This window comes from Hyperolius riggenbachi, chromosome 1 (assembly GCF_040937935.1).
Source record: "Hyperolius riggenbachi isolate aHypRig1 chromosome 1, aHypRig1.pri, whole genome shotgun sequence".
Lineage (NCBI taxonomy): Eukaryota > Metazoa > Chordata > Amphibia > Anura > Hyperoliidae > Hyperolius > Hyperolius riggenbachi.
In genome coordinates, this window is record NC_090646.1 from 689068904 (window position 1) to 689094249 (window position 25346).

The window sequence follows — 25346 nt, forward strand, 5'->3', positions numbered from 1 at the left end:
ACAGACTTTCCCTGCCTGCACAAATGACTCGCAAAGACTTTCCCTGCCTGCACAGATGACTCACACAGACTTTCCCTGCCTGCACAGATGACTCACACAGACTTTCCCTGCCTGCACAGATGACTCGCACAGACTTTCCCTGCCTGCACAGATGACTCACACAGACGGCTCAGATGACTCACACAGACGGCACCCTGCACAGATGACTCCCACTGATGACTCGCACAGACTTTCCCTGCCTGCACAGATGACTCGCACAGACTTTCCTTGCCTGCACAGATGACTCACACAGACGGCTCTCTGCCTGCACAGATGACTCACACAGACGGCTCTCTGCACAGATGACTCGCACAGATAACTCGCACAGACTTTCCCTGCCTGCACAGATGACTCGCACTGACTTTCCCTGCCTGCACAGATGACTCACACAGACTTTCCCTGCCTGCACAGATGACTCACACAGACTTTCCCTGCCTGCACAGATGACTCGCACAGACTTTCCCTGCCTGCACAGATGACTCGCACAGACTTTCCCTGCCTGCACAGATGACTCACACAGACTTGCCCTGCCTGCACAGATGACTCGCACAGATGACTCACACAGACTTTCCCTGCCTGCACAGATGACTCACACAGACTTTCCGTGCCTGCACAGATGACTCACACAGACTTTCCCTGCCTGCACAGATGACTGGCACAGATGACTCACACAGACTTTCCCTGCCTGCACAGATGACTCACACAGACTTTCCCTGCCTGCACAGATGACTCACACAGACTTTCCCTGCCTGCACAGATGACTCGCACAGACTTTCCCTGCCTGCACAGATGACTTGCACAGATGACTCGCACAGACTTTCCCTGCCTGCACAGATGACTCGCACAGACTTTCCCTGCCTGCACAGATGACTCACACAGACTTTCCTTGCCTGCACAGATGACTCGCACAGACTTTCCCTGCCTGCACAGATGACTCACACAGACTTTCCCTGCCTGCACAGATGACTCACACAGACTTTCCTTGCCTGCACAGATGACTCGCACAGACTTTCCCTGCCTGCACAGATGACTCGCACAGACTTTCCTTGCCTGCACAGATGACTCACACAGACTTTCCCTGCCTGCACAGATGACTCGCACAGACTTTCCCTGCCTGCACAGATGATTTGCACAGACTTTCCCTGCCTGCACAGATGACTCGCACAGACTTTCCCTGCCTGCACAGATGACACGCAAAGACTTTCCCTGCCTGCACAGATGACTCACACAGACTTTCCCTGCCTGCACAGATGACTCACACAGACTTTCCCTGCCTGCACAGACTTTCCCTGCCTGCACAGATGACTCACACAGACGGCTCAGATGACTCACACAGACGGCACCCTGCACAGATGACTCCCACTGGTGACTCACACAGACTTTCCTTGCCTGCACAGATGACTCGCACAGACTTTCCCTGCCTGCACAGATGACTCACATAGACTTTCCCTGCCTGCACAGATGACTCACACAGACTTTCCCTGCCTGCACAGATGACTCGCACAGACTTTCCCTGCCTGCACAGATGACTCACACAGACTTTCCCTGCCTGCACAGATGACTCGCACAGACTTTCCCTGCCTGCACAGATGACTCACACAGACTTTCCCTGCCTGCACAGATGACTCACACAGACTTTCCCTGCCTACACAGATGACTCAAACAGACTTTCCTTGCCTGCACAGATGACTCACACAGACTTTCCTTGCCTGCACAGATGACTCACACAGACGGCTCTCTGCCTGCACAGATGACTCACACAGACGGCTCTCTGCACAGATGACTCGCACAGATGACTCGCACAGACTTTCCCTGCCTGCACAGATGACTCGCACTGACTTTCCCTGCCTGCACAGATGACTCACACAGACTTTCCCTGCCTGCACAGATGACTCACACAGACTTTCCCTGCCTGCACAGATGACTCGCACAGACTTTCCCTGCCTGCACAGATGACTCGCACAGACTTTCCCTGCCTGCACAGATGACTCGCAGACTTTCCCTGCCTGCACAGATGACTCACACAGACTTTCCTTGCCTGCACAGATGACTCGCACAGACTTTCCCTGCCTGCACAGATGACTCACACAGACTTTCCCTGCCTGCACAGATGACTCACACAGACTTTCCCTGCCTGCACAGATGACTCGCACAGACTTTCCTTGCCTGCACAGATGACTCGCACAGACTTTCCCTGCCTGCACAGATGACTCACACAGACTTTCCTTGCCTGCACAGATGACTCACACAGACTTTCCCTGCCTGCACAGATGACTCGCACAGACTTTCCCTGCCTGCACAGATGATTTGCACAGACTTTCCCTGCCTGCACAGATGACTCGCACAGATGACTCGCACAGACTTTCCCTGCCTGCACAGATGACTCGCACAGACTTTCCCTGCCTGCACAGATGACTCGCAAAGACTTTCCCTGCCTGCACAGATGACTCACACAGACTTTCCCTGCCTGCACAGATGACTCACACAGACTTTCCCTGCCTGCACAGATGACTCGCACAGACTTTCCCTGCCTGCACAGATGACTCACACAGACGGCTCAGATGACTCACACAGACGGCACCCTGCACAGATGACTCCCACTGATGACTCGCACAGACTTTCCCTGCCTGCACAGATGACTCGCACAGACTTTCCCTGCCTGCACAGATGACTCACACAGACGGCTCTCTGCCTGCACAGATGACTCACACAGACTTTCCTTGCCTGCACAGATGACTCACACAGACTTTCCCTGCCTGCACAGATGACTCGCACAGACTTTCCTTGCCTGCACAGATGACTCACACAGACTTTCCCTGCCTGCACAGATGACTCACACAGACTTTCCCTGCCTGCACAGATGACTCGCACAGACTTTCCCTGCCTGCACAGATGACTCACACAGACTTTCCCTGCCTGCACAGATGACTCGCACAGACTTTCCTTGCCTGCACAGATGACTCACACAGACTTTCCCTGCCTGCACAGATGACTCACACAGACTTTCCCTGCCTGCACAGATGACTCGCACAGACTTTCCCTGCCTGCACAGATGACTCACACAGACTTGCCCTGCCTACACAGATGACTCAAACAGACTTTCCTTGCCTGCACAGATGACTCACACAGACGGCTCTCTGCCTGCACAGATGACTCACACAGACGGCTCTCTGCACAGATGACTCGCACAGATGACTCGCACAGACTTTCCCTGCCTGCACAGATGACTCGCACTGACTTTCCCTGCCTGCACAGATGACTCACACAGACTTTCCCTGCCTGCACAGATGACTCACACAGACTTTCCCTGCCTGCACAGATGACTCGCACAGACTTTCCCTGCCTGCACAGATGACTCGCACAGACTTTCCCTGCCTGCACAGATGACTCACACAGACTTGCCCTGCCTGCACAGATGACTCGCACAGACTTTCCCTGCCTGCACAGATGACTCACACAGACTTTTCCTGCCTGCACAGATGACTCACACAGACTTTCCCTGCCTGCACAGATGACTGGCACAGATGACTCACACAGACTTTCCCTGCCTGCACAGATGACTCACACAGACTTTCCCTGCCTGCACAGATGACTCACACAGACTTTCCCTGCCTGCACAGATGACTCGCACAGACTTTCCCTGCCTGCACAGATGACTTGCACAGATGACTCGCACAGACTTTCCCTGCCTGCACAGATGACTCGCACAGACTTTCCCTGCCTGCACAGATGACTCACACAGACTTTCCTTGCCTGCACAGATGACTCGCACAGACTTTCCCTGCCTGCACAGATGACTCACACAGACTTTCCCTGCCTGCACAGATGACTCACACAGACTTTCCTTGCCTGCACAGATGACTCGCACAGACTTTCCCTGCCTGCACAGATGACTCACACAGACTTTCCTTGCCTGCACAGATGACTCACACAGACTTTCCCTGCCTGCACAGATGACTCGCACAGACTTTCCCTGCCTGCACAGATGATTTGCACAGACTTTCCCTGCCTGCACAGATGACTCACACAGACTTTCCCTGCCTGCACAGATGACTCGCACAGATGACTCGCACAGACTTTCCCTGCCTGCACAGATGACTCGCACAGACTTTCCCTGCCTGCACAGATGACTCGCAAAGACTTTCCCTGCCTGCACAGATGACTCACACAGACTTTCCCTGCCTGCACAGATGACTCACACAGACTTTCCCTGCCTGCACAGATGACTCGCACAGACTTTCCTTGCCTGCACAGATGACTCACACAGACGGCTCAGATGACTCACACAGACGGCACCCTGCACAGATGACTGCCACTGATGACTCACACAGACTTTCCTTGCCTGCACAGATGACTCGCACAGACTTTCCCTGCCTGCACAGATGACTCACACAGACTTTCCCTGCCTGCACAGATGACTCACACAGACTTTCCCTGCCTGCACAGATGACTCGCACAGACTTTCCCTGCCTGCACAGATGACTCACACAGACTTTCCCTGCCTGCACAGATGACTCACACAGACTTTCCCTGCCTGCACAGATGACTCGCACAGACTTTCCCTGCCTGCACAGATGACTCGCAGACTTTCCCTGCCTGCACAGATGACTCACACAGACTTTCCCTGCCTGCACAGATGACTCGCACAGACTTTCCCTGCCTGCACAGATGACTCACACAGACTTTCCCTGCCTGCACAGATGACTCACACAGACTTTCCCTGCCTGCACAGATGACTCACACAGACTTTCCCTGCCTGCACAGATGACTCACACAGACTTTCCTTGCCTGCACAGATGACTCGCACAGACTTTCCCTGCCTGCACAGATGACTCACACAGACTTTCCTTGCCTGCACAGATGACTCGCACAGACTTTCCCTGCCTGCACAGATGACTCACACAGACTTTCCCTGCCTGCACAGATGATTTGCACAGACTTTCCCTGCCTGCACAGATGACTCACACAGACTTTCCCTGCCTGCACAGATGATTTGCACAGACTTTCCCTGCCTGCACAGATGACTCACACAGACTTTCCCTGCCTGCACAGATGACTCGCACAGATGACTCGCACAGACTTTCCCTGCCTGCACAGATGACTCGCAAAGACTTTCCCTGCCTGCACAGATGACTCACACAGACTTTCCCTGCCTGCACAGATGACTCACACAGACTTTCCCTGCCTGCACAGATGACTCGCACAGACTTTCCCTGCCTGCACAGATGACTCACACAGACTTTCCCTGCCTGCACAGATGACTCACACAGACTTTCCTTGCCTGCACAGATGACTCACACAGACTTTCCCTGCCTGCACAGATGACTCGCACAGACTTTCCTTGCCTGCACAGATGACTCACAGAGACTTTCCCTGCCTGCACAGATGACTCACACAGACTTTCCCTGCCTGCACAGATGACTCACACAGACTTTCCCTGCCTGCACAGATGACTCGCACAGATGCCTCACACAGACTCTCCTTGCCTGCACAGATGACTCACACAGACTTTCCCTGCCTGCACAGATGACTCACACAGACTTTCCTTGCCTGCACAGATGACTCGCACAGACTTTCCCTGCCTGCACAGATGACTCACACAGACTTTCCCTGCCTGCACAGATGACTCACACAGACTTTCTCTGCCTGCACAGATGACTCGCACAGACTTTCCCTGCCTGCACAGATGACTCACACAGACTTTCCCTGCCTGCACAGATGACTCGCACAGACTTTCCCTGCCTGCACAGATGACTCACACAGACTTTCCCTGCCTGCACAGATGACTCACACAGACTTTCCCTGCCTACACAGATGACTCAAACAGACTTTCCTTGCCTGCACAGATGACTCACACAGACGGCTCTCTGCCTGCACAGATGACTCACACAGACGGCTCTCTGCACAGATGACTCGCACAGATGACTCGCACAGACTTTCCCTGCCTGCACAGATGACTCGCACTGACTTTCCCTGCCTGCACAGATGACTCACACAGACTTTCCCTGCCTGCACAGATGACTCACACAGACTTTCCCTGCCTGCACAGATGACTCGCACAGACTTTCCCTGCCTGCACAGATGACTCGCACAGACTTTCCCTGCCTGCACAGATGACTCGCAGACTTTCCCTGCCTGCACAGATGACTCACACAGACTTTCCTTGCCTGCACAGATGACTCGCACAGACTTTCCCTGCCTGCACAGATGACTCACACAGACTTTCCCTGCCTGCACAGATGACTCACACAGACTTTCCCTGCCTGCACAGATGACTCACACAGACTTTCCTTGCCTGCACAGATGACTCGCACAGACTTTCCCTGCCTGCACAGATGACTCACACAGACTTTCCTTGCCTGCACAGATGACTCACACAGACTTTCCCTGCCTGCACAGATGACTCACACAGATGACGCACACAGACTTTCCCTGCCTGCACAGATGACTCGCACAGACTTTCCCTGCCTGCACAGATGACTCGCAAAGACTTTCCCTGCCTGCACAGATGACTCACACAGACTTTCCCTGCCTGCACAGATGACTCACACAGACTTTCCCTGCCTGCACAGATGACTCACACAGACTTTCCTTGCCTGCACAGATGACTCACACAGACTTTCCCTGCCTGCACAGATGACTCACACAGACTTTCCTTGCCTGCACAGATGACTCACACAGACTTTCCCTGCCTGCACAGATGACTCACACAGACTTTCCCTGCCTGCACAGATGATTTGCACAGACTTTCCCTGCCTGCACAGATGACTCACACAGACTTTCCCTGCCTGCACAGATGACTCGCACAGATGACTCGCACAGACTTTCCCTGCCTGCACAGATGACTCGCACAGACTTTCCCTGCCTGCACAGATGACTCGCAAAGACTTTCCCTGCCTGCACAGATGACTCACACAGACTTTCCCTGCCTGCACAGATGACTCACACAGACTTTCCCTGCCTGCACAGATGACTCGCACAGACTTTCCCTGCCTGCACAGATGACTCACACAGACGGCTCAGATGACTCACACAGACGGCACCCTGCACAGATGACTCCCACTGATGACTCGCACAGACTTTCCCTGCCTGCACAGATGACTCGCACAGACTTTCCCTGCCTGCACAGATGACTCACACAGACTTTCCCTGCCTGCACAGATGACTCACACAGACTTTCCTTGCCTGCACAGATGACTCACACAGACTTTCCCTGCCTGCACAGATGACTCGCACAGACTTTCCTTGCCTGCACAGATGACTCACACAGACTTTCCCTGCCTGCACAGATGACTCGCACAGACTTTCCCTGCCTGCACAGATGACTCACACAGACTTTCCCTGCCTGCACAGATGACTCGCACAGATGACTCACACAGACTCTCCTTGCCTGCACAGATGACTCACACAGACTTTCCCTGCCTGCACAGATGACTCACACAGACTTTCCCTGCCTGCACAGATGACTCGCACAGACTTTCCCTGCCTGCACAGATGACTCACACAGACTTTCCCTGCCTGCACAGATGACTCACACAGACTTTCCCTGCCTACACAGATGACTCAAACAGACTTTCCTTGCCTGCACAGATGACTCACACAGACGGCTCTCTGCACAGATGACTCGCACAGATGACTCGCACAGACTTTCCCTGCCTGCACAGATGACTCGCACTGACTTTCCCTGCCTGCACAGATGACTCACACAGACTTTCCCTGCCTGCACAGATGACTCGCACAGACTTTCCCTGCCTGCACAGATGACTCGCACAGACTTTCCCTGCCTGCACAGATGACTCACACAGACTTTCCTTGCCTGCACAGATGACTCACACAGACTTTCCCTGCCTGCACAGATGACTCACACAGACTTTCCCTGCCTGCACAGATGATTTGCACAGACTTTCCCTGCCTGCACAGATGACTCACACAGACTTTCCCTGCCTGCACAGATGACTCGCACAGATGACTCGCACAGACTTTCCCTGCCTGCACAGATGACTCGCACAGACTTTCCCTGCCTGCACAGATGACTCGCAAAGACTTTCCCTGCCTGCACAGATGACTCGCAAAGACTTTCCCTGCCTGCACAGATGACTCACACAGACTTTCCCTGCCTGCACAGATGACTCACACAGACTTTCCCTGCCTGCACAGATGACTCGCACAGACTTTCCCTGCCTGCACAGATGACTCACACAGACGGCTCAGATGACTCACACAGACGGCACCCTGCACAGATGACTCCCACTGATGACTCGCACAGACTTTCCCTGCCTGCACAGATGACTCGCACAGACTTTCCCTGCCTGCACAGATGACTCACACAGACTTTCCCTGCCTGCACAGATGACTCACACAGACTTTCCTTGCCTGCACAGATGACTCACACAGACTTTCCCTGCCTGCACAGATGACTCGCACAGACTTTCCTTGCCTGCACAGATGACTCACACAGACTTTCCCTGCCTGCACAGATGACTCGCACAGACTTTCCCTGCCTGCACAGATGACTCACACAGACTTTCCCTGCCTGCACAGATGACTCGCACAGATGACTCACACAGACTCTCCTTGCCTGCACAGATGACTCACACAGACTTTCCCTGCCTGCACAGATGACTCACACAGACTTTCCCTGCCTGCACAGATGACTCGCACAGACTTTCCCTGCCTGCACAGATGACTCGCACAGACTTTCCCTGCCTGCACAGATGACTCACACAGACGGCTCAGATGACTCACACAGACGGCACCCTGCACAGATGACTCCCACTGATGACTCACACAGACTTTCCCTGCCTGCACAGATGACTTGCACAGACTTTCCCTGCCTGCACAGATGACTCACATAGACTTTCCCTGCCTGCACAGATGACTCACACAGACTTTCCTTGCCTGCACAGATGACTCACACAGACTTTCCTTGCCTGCACAGATGACTCGCACAGACTTTCCCTGCCTGCACAGATGACTCACACAGACGGCTCAGATGACTCACACAGACGGCACCCTGCACAGATGACTCCCACTGATGACTCACACAGACTTTCCCTGCCTGCACAGATGACTTGCACAGACTTTCCCTGCCTGCACAGATGACTCGCACAGACTTTCCCTGCCTGCACAGATGACTCACACAGACGGCTCAGATGACTCACACAGACGGCACCCTGCACAGATGACTCCCACTGATGACTCACACAGACTTTCCCTGCCTGCACAGATGACTCCCACTGATGACTCACACAGACTTTCCCTGCCTGCACAGATGACTTGCACAGACTTTCCCTGCCTGCACAGATGACTCGCACAGACTTTCCCTGCCTGCACAGATGACTCATACAGACGGCTCTCTGCTCAGATGACTCGCACAGATTTTGGCTCTCTGCACTTTGCATTGTTAACACATAACTAGAGGTGTCGGTAACTATCGTCAGGCTTACCGCTTGTTGAAGGCTTTATGAATTGACATTTGCTGACATGTGTTGGAGATAACTACATGTCGGTAATTTATATCCCTGGTCAGTAATGTCAGCTTTTCATGCGGTAACAGCCTTTATGAATTGACACATTGCTAAGTGCTCGGGAAAGTCTGCTGTTTTCAGCATTACCGCATGCGGTAATGCTTTATGAATTGAGGCCATAAACTATACATGTCATATTTAGGTGGATAGCAGATTCATAATTGTCAGAAAATACTGATTAATATGACATCTTGCATGAGTGCGTTAGGCTATCCTGTCCTCGAGAAGGGTCGTACACCAGTAACTGGACGGGTTATTGTTATGAATTTTATATCAGCACATTGAGCAGATTTTAACGAATAAGACTATATGAATTTCATAGCTGTGCTCTACACGGTTTTCATTTAACAGACCAAAATCATAAACCACATGTATTTAAATCTGTTCCCCAGCGGTGCCAATGTGTCTGAGTTTGGCAGTGGACCCCTGTGGAGCTAGCTTCCTTTGGCTTCCCCTGGATGAAAGGACCTTTTGGTGTGTTAATTATCATCTGAGTGTGACCAGCTAGAACAACCTTTGACATATTACACCACGATTCTGGCTAGGGTTTCACACCTCTGTGTCACTGGCCAGCAAGGAATTGTTTTGAACAAGTTAATTAGACACACATGCCTTCACTGGTCAACAAATATACTTCATGAAAATAAATAAGGTCATTCTGCGCTGCTTTGTGGAACGATACAGAATCGCTAATCGTCCCGACGTCCGTATCATTCGTGACACTCACCTCACTGTGTCCACAGCCCAGAGACCCCTCCCCCAACACCTCACCGTGACCACAGCCCAGAGACCTCTCCCCCAACATCTCACCTCACTGTGTCCACAGCCCAGAGACCCCTCCCCCAACACCTCACCGTGACCACAGCCCAGAGACCCCTCCCCCAACATCTCACCTCACTGTGTCCACAGCCCAGAGACTCCTGCCCAACATCTCACCTCACTGTGTCCACAGACCAGAGACTCCTCCCCCAACGTCTCACCTCACTGTGTCCACAGACCAGAGACCCCTCCCCCAACATCTCACCTCACTGTGTCCACAGACCAGAGACCTCTCCCCCAACATCTCACCTCACTGTGTCCACAGCCTAGTCCACTGGCCCGCAGGAACCACTGACCCGCGCACTGGTCAGACATAACACTGTTGTGGTAGGACTCCTGGCCACAGTCATAGTTGTAATACTTCCCTGAAAAGAAAAAATACTCAATTTTTGGGAAACCACCTTCTGATACCACCCTCTCTAACCTACTGTCCCTTGTAGTACCTCCCACTCACTCTGCCCTGCCTCTATTCTCTGCAGTACCTCCCCTCACTCTGCACCTCTTTATTCCCTGCAGTACCTCCAACTTATTCTGCCCCGCCTCTATTTCCTGCTGTTCCTCCCCACACTCTGCCTGCCTCCCTCTATTCCCTGCAGTACCTCCCCTCACTCTGCCCCCTCTATTCCCTGCAGCACCTCCCCTCACTCTGCCTGCCCCCCTCTATTCCCCGCAGTACCTCCCCTCACTCTGCCTCCCCCTCTTTTCCCTGCAGTACCTCCCCTCACTCTGCCTGCCCCCCTCTATTCCCTGCAGTATCTCCCCTCACTCTGCCCCCCTCTATTCCCTGCAGTACCTCCCTTCACCCGGCCTGCCCCCCTCTATTCCCAGCAGTACCTCCCCTCACTCCGTCCCCTCTATTCCCTGCAGTACCTCCCCTCACTCTGCCCCCCTCTATTTTCTGCAGTCCCTCCCCTCACCCTGCCTGCTCCCCTCTATTCCCTGCAGTACCTCCCCTCACTCCGCCCCCTCTATTCCCTGCAGTACCTCCCCTCACTCTGCCCCCCTCTATTCCCTGCAGTACCTCCCCTCACTCTGCCCCCTCTATTCCCTGCAGTACCTCCTCTCACTCTGCCCCCCTCTATTCCCTGCAGTACCTTCCCTCACTCTGCCCCCCTCTATTCCCTGCAGTACCTCCCCTCACCATGCCTGCCCCCCTCTATTCCCTGCAGTACCTCCCCTCACTCTGCCCCCCTCTATTCCCTGCAGTACCTCCCCTCACTCTGCCCCCCTCTATTCCCTGCAGTACCTCCCCTCACTCTGCCCCCCTCTATTCCCTGCAGTACCTCCCCTCACTCTGCCCCCTCTATTCCCTGCAGTACCTCCTCTCACTCTGCCCCCCTCTATTCCCTGCAGTACCTTCCCTCACTCTGCCCCCCTCTATTCCCTGCAGTACCTCCCCTCACCATGCCTGCCCCCCTCTATTCCCTGCAGTACCTCCCCTCACTCTGCCCCCCTCTATTCCCTGCAGTACCTCCCCTCACTCTGCCCCCCTCTATTCCCTGCAGTACCTCCCCTCACTCTGCCCCCCTCTATTCCCTGCAGTACCCCTCCTCACCCTGCCTGCCCCCCTCTATTCCCTGCAGTACCTCCCCTCACTCTGCCCCCCATCTATTCCCTGCAGTACCTCCCCTCACTCTGCCCCCCTCTATTCCCTGCAGTACCCCTCCTCACCCTGCCTGCCCCCCTCTATTCCCTGCAGTACCTCCCCTCACTCTGCCCCCCTCTATTCCCTGCAGTACCTCCCCTCACTCTGCCCCCCCCCTCTATTCCCTGCAGTACCTCCCCTCACTCTGCCCCCTTTATTCCCTGCAGTACCTCCCCTCACTCTGCCTGCCCCCCTCTATTCCCTGCAGTACCTCCCCTCACTCTGCCCCCCCCCTATTCCCTGCAGTACCTCCCCTCACTCTGCCTGCCCCCTCTATTCCCTGCAGTACCTCCCCTCACTCTGCCTGCCCCCTCTATTCCCTGCAGTACCTCCCCTCACTCTGCCTGCCCCCCTCTATTCCCTGCAGTACCCCTCCTCGCCACACTTACCATTCCACAGTCGCTTCTCAAATGCTTCTTTTCCCTTGTTAAGAATAGCTAAAAACTTGTTGTAGGCAGAGCCATCACTGAGAATATCAGCCATGTGACACATCATAGCCACCGCCGCTAACCAGAGACCACCGCAGTATGCACTGGGAAAAATAGAAAGACATTATACACATAGTTACATACTACCCAGCAAGCTCATGGTCAACCAGAACTCCCAGGAATGTGGGAGGGGCTACAATGGTCCTAAAAGCCTCCTTACTAAAATGTTAGGAAAAATAAGTTTGCCTACTTAAAACAGAAGGAATCTGCGATTATTCAGGTTGGAGTGAGCATATGATGTCTCCCACAATGCACCACTGCTGAATATGCAAATCAGCCTTTGTTGTTCCTGTAAGCTGGCCACACCCCCAGATCCGCTGGAATGCAATGATGTGTCAGCTTGCTAATTGTAAAGAGGCCCAATAATCCAACATGCATACAGACTGTTCCAGATTGGATTATCCTCATCAGTGCATGGAGGTGTGGCTGAGGAACGGTCCCCAATCACAATGGTTAGAGCCCGCCCATCCACACATAACTAACTGTCATCAACTGACACAGAGCATCCCGATGTCGGAGGAACAGTCCTCAACCACAATGAGTAGAGCCCCTCCCCCCATCCACATATAACTAACTGCCACCAAATAAGACAGAGCATCCCTATGTCGGAGGAACAGTCCTCAACCACAATGAGTAGAGCCCCTCCCCCCATCCACATATAACTAACTGTCATCAACTGACACAGAGCATCCCTATGTCGGAGGAACAGTCCTCAACCACAATGAGTAGAGCCCCTCCCCCCATCCACACATAACTAACTGCCACCAAATGAGACAGAGCATCCCCCTATGTCTGAGGAACGGTCCTCAATCACAATGAGTAGAGCCCCTCCCCCCATCCACACATGACTGATGTCCTCACCTTGGCCCCGTCATCACCCAGGCGTCATATATTGTCATCCCTCCCCATCCACACATGACTGATGTCCTCACCATGGCCCTGTTATCACCCAGGCGTCATATATGGTCATCCCTCCCCATCCACACATGACTGATGTCCTCACCATGGCCCTGTTATCACCCAGGCGTCATATCTGGTCATCCTTCCCCATCCACACGACTGATGTCCTCACCTTGGCCCTCTCATCACCCAGGCGTCATATATTGTCATCCCTCCCCATCCACACATGACTGATGTCCTCACCATGGCCCTGTTATCACCCAGGCGTCATATCTGGTCATCCTTCCCCGTCCACACGACTGATGTCCTCACCTTGGTACTGTCATCACCCAGGCGTCATATCTGGTCAGACCCCCCCCCTCCCCCATAACTAACTGCCACCAAATGACACAAAGCATCCCTATGTAGGAGAAACAGTCCTCAACCACAATGAGTAGAGCCCTCCCCCCATCCACATATAACTAACTGCCACCAAATGACAGAGAACATCCCCCTATGTCTGAGGAACGGTCCTCAATCACAATGAGCAGAGCCCTACCATCCACACATGACTGATGTCCTCACCTTGGCCCTGTCATCACCCAGGCGTCATATCTGGTCATCCCTCCCCATCCACACGTGACTGATGTCCTCACCTTGGCCCTGTCATCACCCAGGCGTCATATATTGTCATCCCTCCCCATCCACACATGACTGATGTCCTCACCTTGGCCCTGTCATCACCCAGGCGTCATAGATTGTCATCCCTCCCCATCCACACATGACTGATGTCCTCACCTTGGCCCTGTCATCACCCAGGCGTCATAGATTGTCATCCCTCCCCATCCACACATGACTGATGTCCTCACCTTGGCCCTGTCATCACCCAGGCGTCATAGATTGTCATCCCTCCCCATCCACACATGACTGATGTCCTCACCTTGGCCCTGTCATCACCCAGGCGTCATATATTGTCATCCCTCCCCATCCACACATGACTGATGCCCTCACCATGGCCCTGTCATCACCCAGGCGTCATATCTGGTCATCCCTCCCCATCCACAAGACTGATGTCCTCACCTTGGTACTGTCATCACCCAGGCGTCATATCTGGTCATCCCTCCCCGTCCACACATGACTGATGTCCTCACCTTGGCCCTGTCATCACCCAGCCGTCATATCTGGTCAGCCCTCCCCATCCACACGTGACTGATGTCCTCACCTTGGCCCTGTCATCGCCCAGGCGTCATATCTGGTCATCTCTCCCCATCCACACATGACTGATGTCCTCAACTTGGCCCTGTCATCACCCAGGCGTCATTATATTGTCATCCCTCCCCATCCACACATGACTGATGCCCTCACCTTGGTCCTGTCATCACCCAGGCGTCATATCTGGTCATCCCTCCCCATCCACACGTGACTGATGTCCTCACCTTGGCCCTGTCATCACCCAGGCGTCATATCTGGTCATCCCACCCCGTCCACACATGACTGATGTCCTCACCTTGGTCCTGTCATCACCCAGGCGTCATATCTGGTCAGCCCTCCCCATCCACACACGACTGATGTGCTCACCTTGGCCCTGTCATCACCCAGGCGTCATATCTGGTCAGCCCCCCATCCACATATGACTGATGTCATCACCTTGGTCCTGTCATCACCCAGGCGTCATATCTGGTCAGCCCCCCCCCCCCCCCCCCGTCCACATATGACTGATGTCCTCACCTTGGCCCTGTCATCACCCAGGCGTCATATATTGTCATCCCTCCCCATCCACACGACTGATGTCTTCACCTTGGCCCTGTCATTACCCAGCCGTCATATCTGGTCATCCTTCCCCATCCACACATGACTGATGTCCTCACCTTGGCCCTGTCATCACCCAGCCGTCATATCTGGTCATCCCTGCCCATCCACACATGACTGATGTCCTCACCTTGGCCCTGTCATCACCCAGGCGTCATATCTAGTCATCCCTCCCCATCCACACGTGACTGATGTCCTCACCTTGGCCCTGTCATCACCCAGCCGTCATATCTGGTCATCCCTCCCCATCCACACGTGACTGATGTCCTCACCTTGGCCCTGTCATCACCCAGGCGTCATATCTGGTCAGCACTCCCCATCCACATATGACTGTTGTCCTCACCTTGGCCCTGTCATCACCCAGGCGTCATATCTGGTCATCCCTCCCCATCCACACATGACTGATGTCCTCACCTTGGCCCTGTCATCACCCAGGCGTCATATCTGGTCAGCCCTCCTCATCCACATATGACTGTTGTCCTCACCTTGGCCCTGTCATCACCCAGGCGTCATACGTCTGGTCAGCAAATCCTGAGTTTTCAATCAGTCCATCTCCATCATGATCAAACCTCAGAGATGAGTCCATCACCACCTGGTGGAGAAATAATGATGTCGTATTACGGGCTGATGCCTACTGGACATATGATCCCTTGATAGGTCATGTGACACTTACCTGGCACACTGGCCACATGTCTTGGAGGAAGGTGGTACTCTTCGTTATATAATAATCCCGATAGACTTGAAGCACAAATTTGAGGTTGAGGTCCTTCCAGTCAGCGGTGTCATGGATAAGATAGGCATTAAGCTTCTGCCAGGGTTCATCCTCTTGGGAGCGGGAGTGGGGGATGGGCGACATGGAGGAGCAGAAAGAGAAGGAAATGTAAGGAAACATATATTAGACTTTATAACAAGAATTATTATTACTGATTTATTATAATTATTGATTATCCGATATCCTCAGATATATATAATATAGAGCATAGACTGTGGTAGGACATTAGATGTGACCCCTCTGAGGGACAGTTAGCGGTGTGACTGGCTCTATGTACAGAGCTGTATAATGTGTAATATATAATATAGAGCATAGGCTGTGGTAGGACATTAGATGTGACCCCTCTGAGGGACAGTTAGCGGTGTGACTGGCTCTATGTACAGAGCTGTATAATGTGTAATATATAATATACAGCATAGACTGTGGTAGGACATTAGATGTGACTCCTCTGAGGGACAGTTGGTGGTGTGACTGGCTCTATGTACAGAGCTGTATAATATGTAATATATAATATACAGCATAGACTGTGGTAGGACATTAGATGTGACCCCTCTGAGGGACAGTTAGTGGTGTGACTGGCTCTATGTACAGAGCTGTATAATGTGTAATATATAATATACAGCATAGACTGTGGTAGGACATTAGATGTGACCCCTCTGAGGGACAGTTAGCGGTGTGACTGGCTCTATGTACAGAGCTGTATAATGTGTAATATATAATATAGAGCATAGGCTGTGGTAGGACATTAGATGTGACCCCTCTGAGGGACAGTTAGCGGTGTGACTGGCTCTATGTACAGAGCTGTATAATGTGTAATATATAATATAGAGCATAGGCTGTGGTAGGACATTAGATGTGACCCCTCTGAGGGACAGTTAGCGGTGTGACTGGCTCTATGTACAGAGCTGTATAATGTGTAATATATAATATAGAGCATAGGCTGTGATAGGACATTAGATGTGACCCCTCTGAGGGACAGTTAGCGGTGTGACTGGCTCTATGTACATAGCTGTATAATGTGTAATATATAATATGGAGCATAGACTGTGGTAGGACATTAGATGTGACCCCTCTGAGGGACAGTTAGCGGTGTGACTGGCTCTATGTACAGAGCTGTATAATGTATAATATATAATATAGAGCATAGGCTGTGGTAGGACATTAGATGTGACCCCTCTGAGGGACAGTTAGCGGTGTGACTGGCTCTATGTACAAAGCTGTATAATGTGTAATATATAATATACAGCATAGACTGTGGTAGGACATTAGATGTGACCCCTCTGAGGGACAGTTAGCGGTGTGACTGGCTCTATGTACAGAGCTGTATAATGTGTAATATAGAATATAGAGCATAGACTGTGGTAGGACATTAGATGTGACCCCTCTGAGGGACAGTTAGTGGTGTGACTGGCTCTATGTACAGAGCTGTATAATGTGTAATATATAATATACAGCATAGGCTGTGGTAAGACATTAGATGTGACCCCTCTGAGGAACAGATAGCGGTGTGACAGGCTCTATGTACAGAGCTGTATAATGTGTAATATATAATATACAGCATAGACTGTGGTAGGACATTAGATGTGACCCCTCTGAGGGACAGTTAGTGGTGTGACTGGCTCTATGTACAGAGCTGTATAATGTGTAATATATAATATAGAGCATAGGCTGTGGTAGGACATTAGATGTGACTCCTCTGAGGGACAGTTGGTGGTGTGACTGGCTCTATGTACAGAGCTGTATAATATGTAATATATAATATACAGCATAGACTGTGGTAGGACATTAGATGTGACTCCTCTGAGGGACAGTTAGCGGTGTGACTGGCTCTATGTACAGAGCTGTATAATGTGTAATATATAATATAGAGCATAGAGTGTGGTAGGACATTAGATGTGACCCCTCTGAGGGACAGATAGCGGTGTGACTGGCTCTATGTACAGAGCTGTATAATGTGAAATATATCATATAGAGCATAGGCTGTGGTAGGACATTAGATGTGACCCCTCTGAGGGACAGTTAGTGGTGTGACTGGCTCTATGTACAGAGCTGTATAATGTGTAATATATAATATAGAGCATAGACTGTGGTAGGACATTAGATGTGACCTCTCTGAGGGACAGTTAGTGGTGTGACTGGCTCTATGTACAGAGCTGTATAATGTGTAATATATAATAAAGAGCATAGGCTGTGGTAGGACATTAGATGTGACCCCTCTGAGGGACAGTTAGGGGTGTGACTGGCTCTATGTACAGAGCTGTATAATGTGTAATATATAATATAGAGCATAGGCTGTGGTAGGACATTAGATGTGACCCCTCTGAGGGACAGTTAGGGGTGTGACTGGCTCTATGTACAGAGCTGTATAATGTGTAATATATAATATACAGCATAGACTGTGGTAGGACATTAGCTGTGACCCCTCTGAGGGACAGTTAGCGGTGTGACTGGCTCTATGTACAGAGCTGTATAATGTGTAATATATAATATAGAGCATAGACTGTGGTAGCACATTAGATGTGACCCCTCTGAGGGACAGTTAGCGGTGTGACTGGCTCTATGTACAGAGCTGTATAATGTGTAATATATAATATAGAGCATAGACTGTGGTAGGACATTAGCTGTGACCCCTCTGAGGGACAGTTAGCGGCGTGACTGGCTCTATGTACAGAGCTGTATAATGTGTAATATATAATATAAAGCATAGGCTGTGGTAGGACATTAGATGTGACCCCTCTGAGGGACAGTTAGCGGTGTGACTGGCTCTATGTACAGAGCTGTATAATGTGTAATATATAATATAGAGCATAGGCTGTGGTAGGGCATTAGATGTGACCCCTCTGAGGGACAGTTAGTGGTGTGACTGGTTCCATGTACAGAGCTGTATAATGTGTAATATATAATATACAGCATAGACTGTGGTAGGACATTAGATGTGACCCCTCTGAGGGACAGTTAGTGGTGTGACTGGCTCTATGTACAGAGCTGTATAATGTGTAATATATAATATAGAGCATAGACTGTGGTAGGACATTAGATGTGACCCCTCTGAGGGACAGTTAGTGGTGTGACTGGCTCTATGTACAGAGCTGTATAATGTGTAATATATAATATACAGCATAGACTGTGGTAGGACATTAGATGTGACCCCTCTGAGGGACAGTTAGCGGTGTGACTGGCTCTATGTACAGAGCTGTATAATGTGTAATATATAATATAGAGCATAGACTGTGGTAGGACATTAGATGTGACCTCTGAGGAACAGTTAGCGGTGTGACTGGCTCTATGTACAGAGCTGTATAATGTGTAATATATAATATAGAGCATAGACTGTGGTAGGACATTAGATGTGACCCCTCTGAGGGACAGTTAGCGGTGTGACTGGCTCTATGTACAGAGCTGTATAATGTGTAATATATAATATACAGCATAGACTGTGGTAGGACATTAGATGTGACTCCTCTGAGGGACAGTTAGTGGTGTGACTGGCTCTATGTACAGAGCTGTATAATGTGTAATATATAATATACAGCATAGACTGTGGTAGGACATTAGATGTGACCCCCCTGAGGGACAGTTAGTGGTGTGACTGGCTCTATGTACAGAGCTGTATAATGTGTAATATATAATATAGAGCATAGACTGTGGTAGGACATTAGATGTGACCCCTCTGAGGGACAGTTAGCGGTGTGACTGGCTCTATGTACAGAGCTGTATAATGTGTAATATATAATATACAGCATAGGCTGTGGTAGGACATTAGATGTGACCCCTCTGAGGGACAGTTAGTGGTGTGACTGGCTCTATGTACAGAGCTGTATAATGTGTAATATATAATATAGAGCATAGACTGTGGTAGGACATTAGATGTGACCCCTCTGAGGGACAGTTAGTGGTGTGACTGGCTCTATGTACAGAGCTGTATAATGTGTAATATATAATATAGAGCATAGACTGTGGTAGGACATTAGATGTGACCCCTCTGAGGGACAGTTAGCGGTGTGACTGGCTCTATGTACAGAGCTGTATAATGTGTAATATATAATATAGAGCATAGGCTGTGGTAGGACATTAGATGTGACCTCTGAGGGACAGTTAGCGGTGTGACTGGCTCTATGTACAGAGCTGTATAATGTGTAATATATAATATAGAGCATAGACTGTGGTAGGACATTAGATGTGACCCCTCTGAGGGACAGTTAGCGGTGTGACTGGCTCTATGTACACAGCTGTATAATGTGTAATATATAATATAGAGCATAGACTGTGGTAGGACATTAGATGTGACCCCTCTGAGGGACAGTTACTGGTGTGACTGGCTCTTGTACAGAGCTGTATAATGTGTAATATATAATATACAGCATAGGCTGTGGTAGGACATTAGATGTGACCCCTCTGAGGGACAGTTAGCGGTGTGACTGGCTCTATGTACAGAGCTGTATAATGTGTAATATATAATATACAGCATAGACTGTGGTAGGACATTAGATGTGACCCCTCTGAGGGACAGTTAGCGGTGTGACTGGCTCTATGTACAGAGCTGTAGAATGTGTAATATAGAATATAGAGCATAGGCTGTGGTAAGACATTAGATGTGACCCCTCTGAGGGACAGTTAGTGGTGTGACTGGCTCTATGTACAGAGCTGTATAATGTGTAATATATAATACAGAGCATAGACTGTGGTGGGACATTAGATGTGACCCCTCTGAGGGACAGTTAGCGGTGTGACTGGCTCTATGTACAGAGCTGTATAATGTGTAATATATAATATAGAGCATAGGCTGTGGTAGGACATTAGATGTGACCCCTCTGAGGGACAGTTAGTGGTGTGACTGGCTCTATGTACAGAGCTGTATAATGTGTAATATATAATATAGAGCATAGACTGTGGTAGGACATTAGATGTGACCCCTCTGAGGGACAGTTAGCGGTGTGACTGGCTCTATGTACAGAGCTGTATAATGTGTAATATATAATATACAGCATAGGCTGTGGTAGGACATTAGATGTGACCCCTCTGAGGGACAGTTAGTGGTGTGACTGGCTCTATGTACAGAGCTGTATAATGTGTAATATATAATATAGAGCATAGACTGTGGTAGGACATTAGATGTGACCCCTCTGAGGGACAGTTAGTGGTGTGACTGGCTCTATGTACAGAGCTGTATAATGTGTAATATATAATATAGAGCATAGACTGTGGTAGGACATTAGATGTGACCCCTCTGAGGGACAGTTAGCGGTGTGACTGGCTCTATGTACAGAGCTGTATAATGTGTAATATATAATATAGAGCATAGGCTGTGGTAGGACATTAGATGTGACCTCTGAGGGACAGTTAGCGGTGTGACTGGCTCTATGTACAGAGCTGTATAATGTGTAATATATAATATAGAGCATAGACTGTGGTAGGACATTAGATGTGACCCCTCTGAGGGACAGTTAGCGGTGTGACTGGCTCTATGTACACAGCTGTATAATGTGTAATATATAATATAGAGCATAGACTGTGGTAGGACATTAGATGTGACCCCTCTGAGGGACAGTTACTGGTGTGACTGGCTCTTGTACAGAGCTGTATAATGTGTAATATATAATATACAGCATAGGCTGTGGTAGGACATTAGATGTGACCCCTCTGAGGGACAGTTAGCGGTGTGACTGGCTCTATGTACAGAGCTGTATAATGTGTAATATATAATATACAGCATAGACTGTGGTAGGACATTAGATGTGACCCCTCTGAGGGACAGTTAGCGGTGTGACTGGCTCTATGTACAGAGCTGTAGAATGTGTAATATAGAATATAGAGCATAGGCTGTGGTAAGACATTAGATGTGACCCCTCTGAGGGACAGTTAGTGGTGTGACTGGCTCTATGTACAGAGCTGTATAATGTGTAATATATAATACAGAGCATAGACTGTGGTGGGACATTAGATGTGACCCCTCTGAGGGACAGTTAGCGGTGTGACTGGCTCTATGTACAGAGCTGTATAATGTGTAATATATAATATAGAGCATAGGCTGTGGTAGGACATTAGATGTGACCCCTCTGAGGGACAGTTAGCGGTGTGACTGGCTCTATGTACAGAGCTGTATAATGTGTAATATATAATATACAGCATAGGCTGTGGTAGGACATTAGATGTGACCCCTCTGAGGGACAGTTAGTGGTGTGACTGGCTCTATGTACAGAGCTGTATAATGTGTAATATATAATATACAGCATAGACTGTGGTAGGACATTAGATGTGACCCCTCTGAGGGACAGTTAGCGGTGTGACTGGCTCTATGTACAGAGCTGTATAATCTGTAATATATAATATACAGCATAGACTGTGGTAGGACATTAGATGTGACCTCTCTGAGGGACAGTTAGCGGTGTGACTGGCTCTATGTACAGAGCTGTATAATGTGTAATATATAATATAGAGCATAGACTGTGGTAGGACATTAGATGTGACTCCTCTGAGGGACAGTTAGTGGTGTGACTGGCTCTATGTACAGAGCTGTATAATGTGTAATATATAATATAGAGCATAGACTGTGGTAGGACATTAGATGTGACCCCTCTAAAGGAACAGTTAGCGGTGTGACTGGCTCTATGTACAGAGCTGTATAATGTGTAATATAGAATACAGAGCATAGACTGTGGTGGGACATTAGATGTGACCCCTCTGAGGGACAGTTAGTGGTGTGACTGGCTCTATGTACAGAGCTGTATAATGTGTAATATATAATATAGAGCATACTGTGGTAGGACATTAGATGTGACCCCTCTGAGGGACAGTTAGTGGTGTGACTGGCTCTATGTACTGAGCTGTATAATGTGTAATATATAATATAGAGCATAGGCTGTGGTAGGACATTAGATGTGACCCCTCTGAGGGACAGTTAGCAGTGTGACTGACTCTATGTACAGAGCTGTATAATGTGTAATATATAATATACAGCATAGACTGTGGTAGGACATTAGATGTGACCCCTCTGAGGGACAGTTAGCGGTGTGACTGGCTCTATGTGCAGAGCTGTATAATGTGTAATATATAATATAGAGCATAGACTGTGGTAGGACATTAGATGTGACCCCTCTGAGGGACAGTTAGCGGTGTGACTGGCTCTATGTACAGAGCTGTATAATGTGTAATATATAATATAGAGCATAGACTGTGGTAGGACATTAGATGTGACTCCTCTGAGGGACAGTTAGTGGTGTGACTGGCTCTATGTACAGAGCTGTATAATGTGTAATATATAATATAGAGCATAGGCTGTGGTAGGACATTAGATGTGACCCCTCTGAGGGACAGTTAGTGGTGTGACTGGCTCTATGTACAGAGCTGTATAATGTGTAATATATAATATAGAGCATAGACTGTGGTAGGACATTAGATGTGACTCCTCTGAGGGACAGTTAGTGGTGTGACTGGCTCTATGTACAGAGCTGTATAATGTGTAATATATAATATAGAGCATAGGCTGTGGTAGGACATTAGATGTGACCCCTCTGAGGGACAGTTAGCGGTGTGACTGGCTCTATGTGCAGAGCTGTATAATGTGTAATATATAATATAGAGCATAGACTGTGGTAGGACATTAGATGTGACCCCTCTGAGGGACAGTTAGCGGTGTGACTGGCTCTAGGTACAGAGCTGTATAATGTGTAATATATAATATACAGCATAGACTGTGATAGGACATTAGATGTGACCCCTCTGAGGGACAGTTAGTGGTGTGACTGGCTCTATGTACAGAGCTGTATAATGTGTAATATATAATATAGAGCATAGGCTGTGGTAGGACATTAGATGTGACTCCTCTGAGGGACAGTTAGCGGTGTGACTGGCTCTATGTACAGAGCTGTATAATGTGTAATATATAATATACAGCATAGGCTGTGGTAGGACATTAGATGTGACTCCTCTGAGGGACAGTTAGTGGTGTGACTGGCTCTATGTACAGAGCTGTATAATGTGTAATATATAATATACAGCATAGACTGTGGTAGGACATTAGATGTGACCCCTCTGAGGGACAGTTAGCGGTGTGACTGGCTCTATGTACAGAGCTGTATAATGTGTAATATATAATATACAGCATAGACTGTGGTAGGACATTAGATGTGACCCCTCTGAGGGACAGTTAGCGGTGTGACTGGCTCTATGTACAGAGCTGTATAATGTGTAATATATAATATAGAGCATAGACTGTGGTAGGACATTAGATGTGACCCCTCTGAGGGACAGTTAGCGGTGTGACTGGCTCTATGTACAGAGCTGTATAATGTGTAATATATAATATACAGCATAGACTGTGATAGGACATTAGATGTGACCCCTCTGAGGGACAGTTAGTGGTGTGACTGGCTCTATGTACAGAGCTGTATAATGTGTAATATATAATATAGAGCATAGGCTGTGGTAGGACATTAGATGTGACTCCTCTGAGGGACAGTTAGCGGTGTGACTGGCTCTATGTACAGAGCTGTATAATGTGTAATATATAATATACAGCATAGGCTGTGGTAGGACATTAGATGTGACTCCTCTGAGGGACAGTTAGCGGTGTGACTGGCTCTATGTACAGAGCTGTATAATGTGTAATATATAATATACAGCATAGGCTGTGGTAGGACATTAGATGTGACCCCTCTGAGGGACAGTTAGCGGTGTGACTGGCTCTATGTACAGAGCTGTATAATGTGTAATATATAATATACAGCACAGACTGTGGTAGGACATTAGATGTGACCCCTCTGAGGGACAGTTAGTGGTGTGACTGGCTCTATGTACAGAGCTGTATAATGTGTAATATATAATATACAGCATAGACTGTGGTAGGACATTAGATGTGACCCCTCTGAGGGACAGTTAGCGGTGTGACTGGCTCTATGTACAGAGCTGTATAATGTGTAATATATAATATACAGCATAGACTGTGGTAGGACATTAGATGTGACCCCTCTGAGGGACAGTTAGCGGTGTGACTGGCTCTATGTACAGAGCTGTATAATGTGTAATATATAATATAGAGCATAGACTGTGGTAGGACATTAGATGTGACCCCTCTGAGGGACAGTTAGCGGTGTGACTGGCTCTATGTACAGAGCTGTATAATGTGTAATATATAATATAGAGCATAGGCTGTGGTAGGACATTAGATGTGACCCCTCTGAGGGACAGTTAGTGGTGTGACTGGCTCTATGTACAGAGCTGTATAATGTGTAATATATAATATAGAGCATAGACTGTGGTAGGACATTAGATGTGACTCCTCTGAGGGACAGTTAGTGGTGTGACTGGCTCTATGTACAGAGCTGTATAATGTGTAATATATAATATAGAGCATAGGCTGTGGTAGGACA

The 25346-nt window shown here is 49.5% G+C and overlaps 1 protein-coding gene across 1 annotated transcript in view; it reads right to left on the bottom strand.

The window, feature by feature from the left end:
- The window catches only part of LOC137544725 (non-lysosomal glucosylceramidase-like), a 160202-nt gene that overhangs the window by 23370 nt on the left and 111486 nt on the right, over positions 1 to 25346 (bottom strand). The window contains exons 3-6 of the mRNA XM_068265820.1: positions 15880 to 16031; positions 15692 to 15798; positions 12420 to 12562; positions 10635 to 10750 (exon numbers count right to left, since the gene is read on the bottom strand). Coding sequence (XP_068121921.1) covers positions 10635 to 10750; positions 12420 to 12562; positions 15692 to 15798; positions 15880 to 16031 — 518 coding nt within the window. The remainder of the gene's footprint in view (positions 1 to 10634; positions 10751 to 12419; positions 12563 to 15691; positions 15799 to 15879; positions 16032 to 25346) is intronic.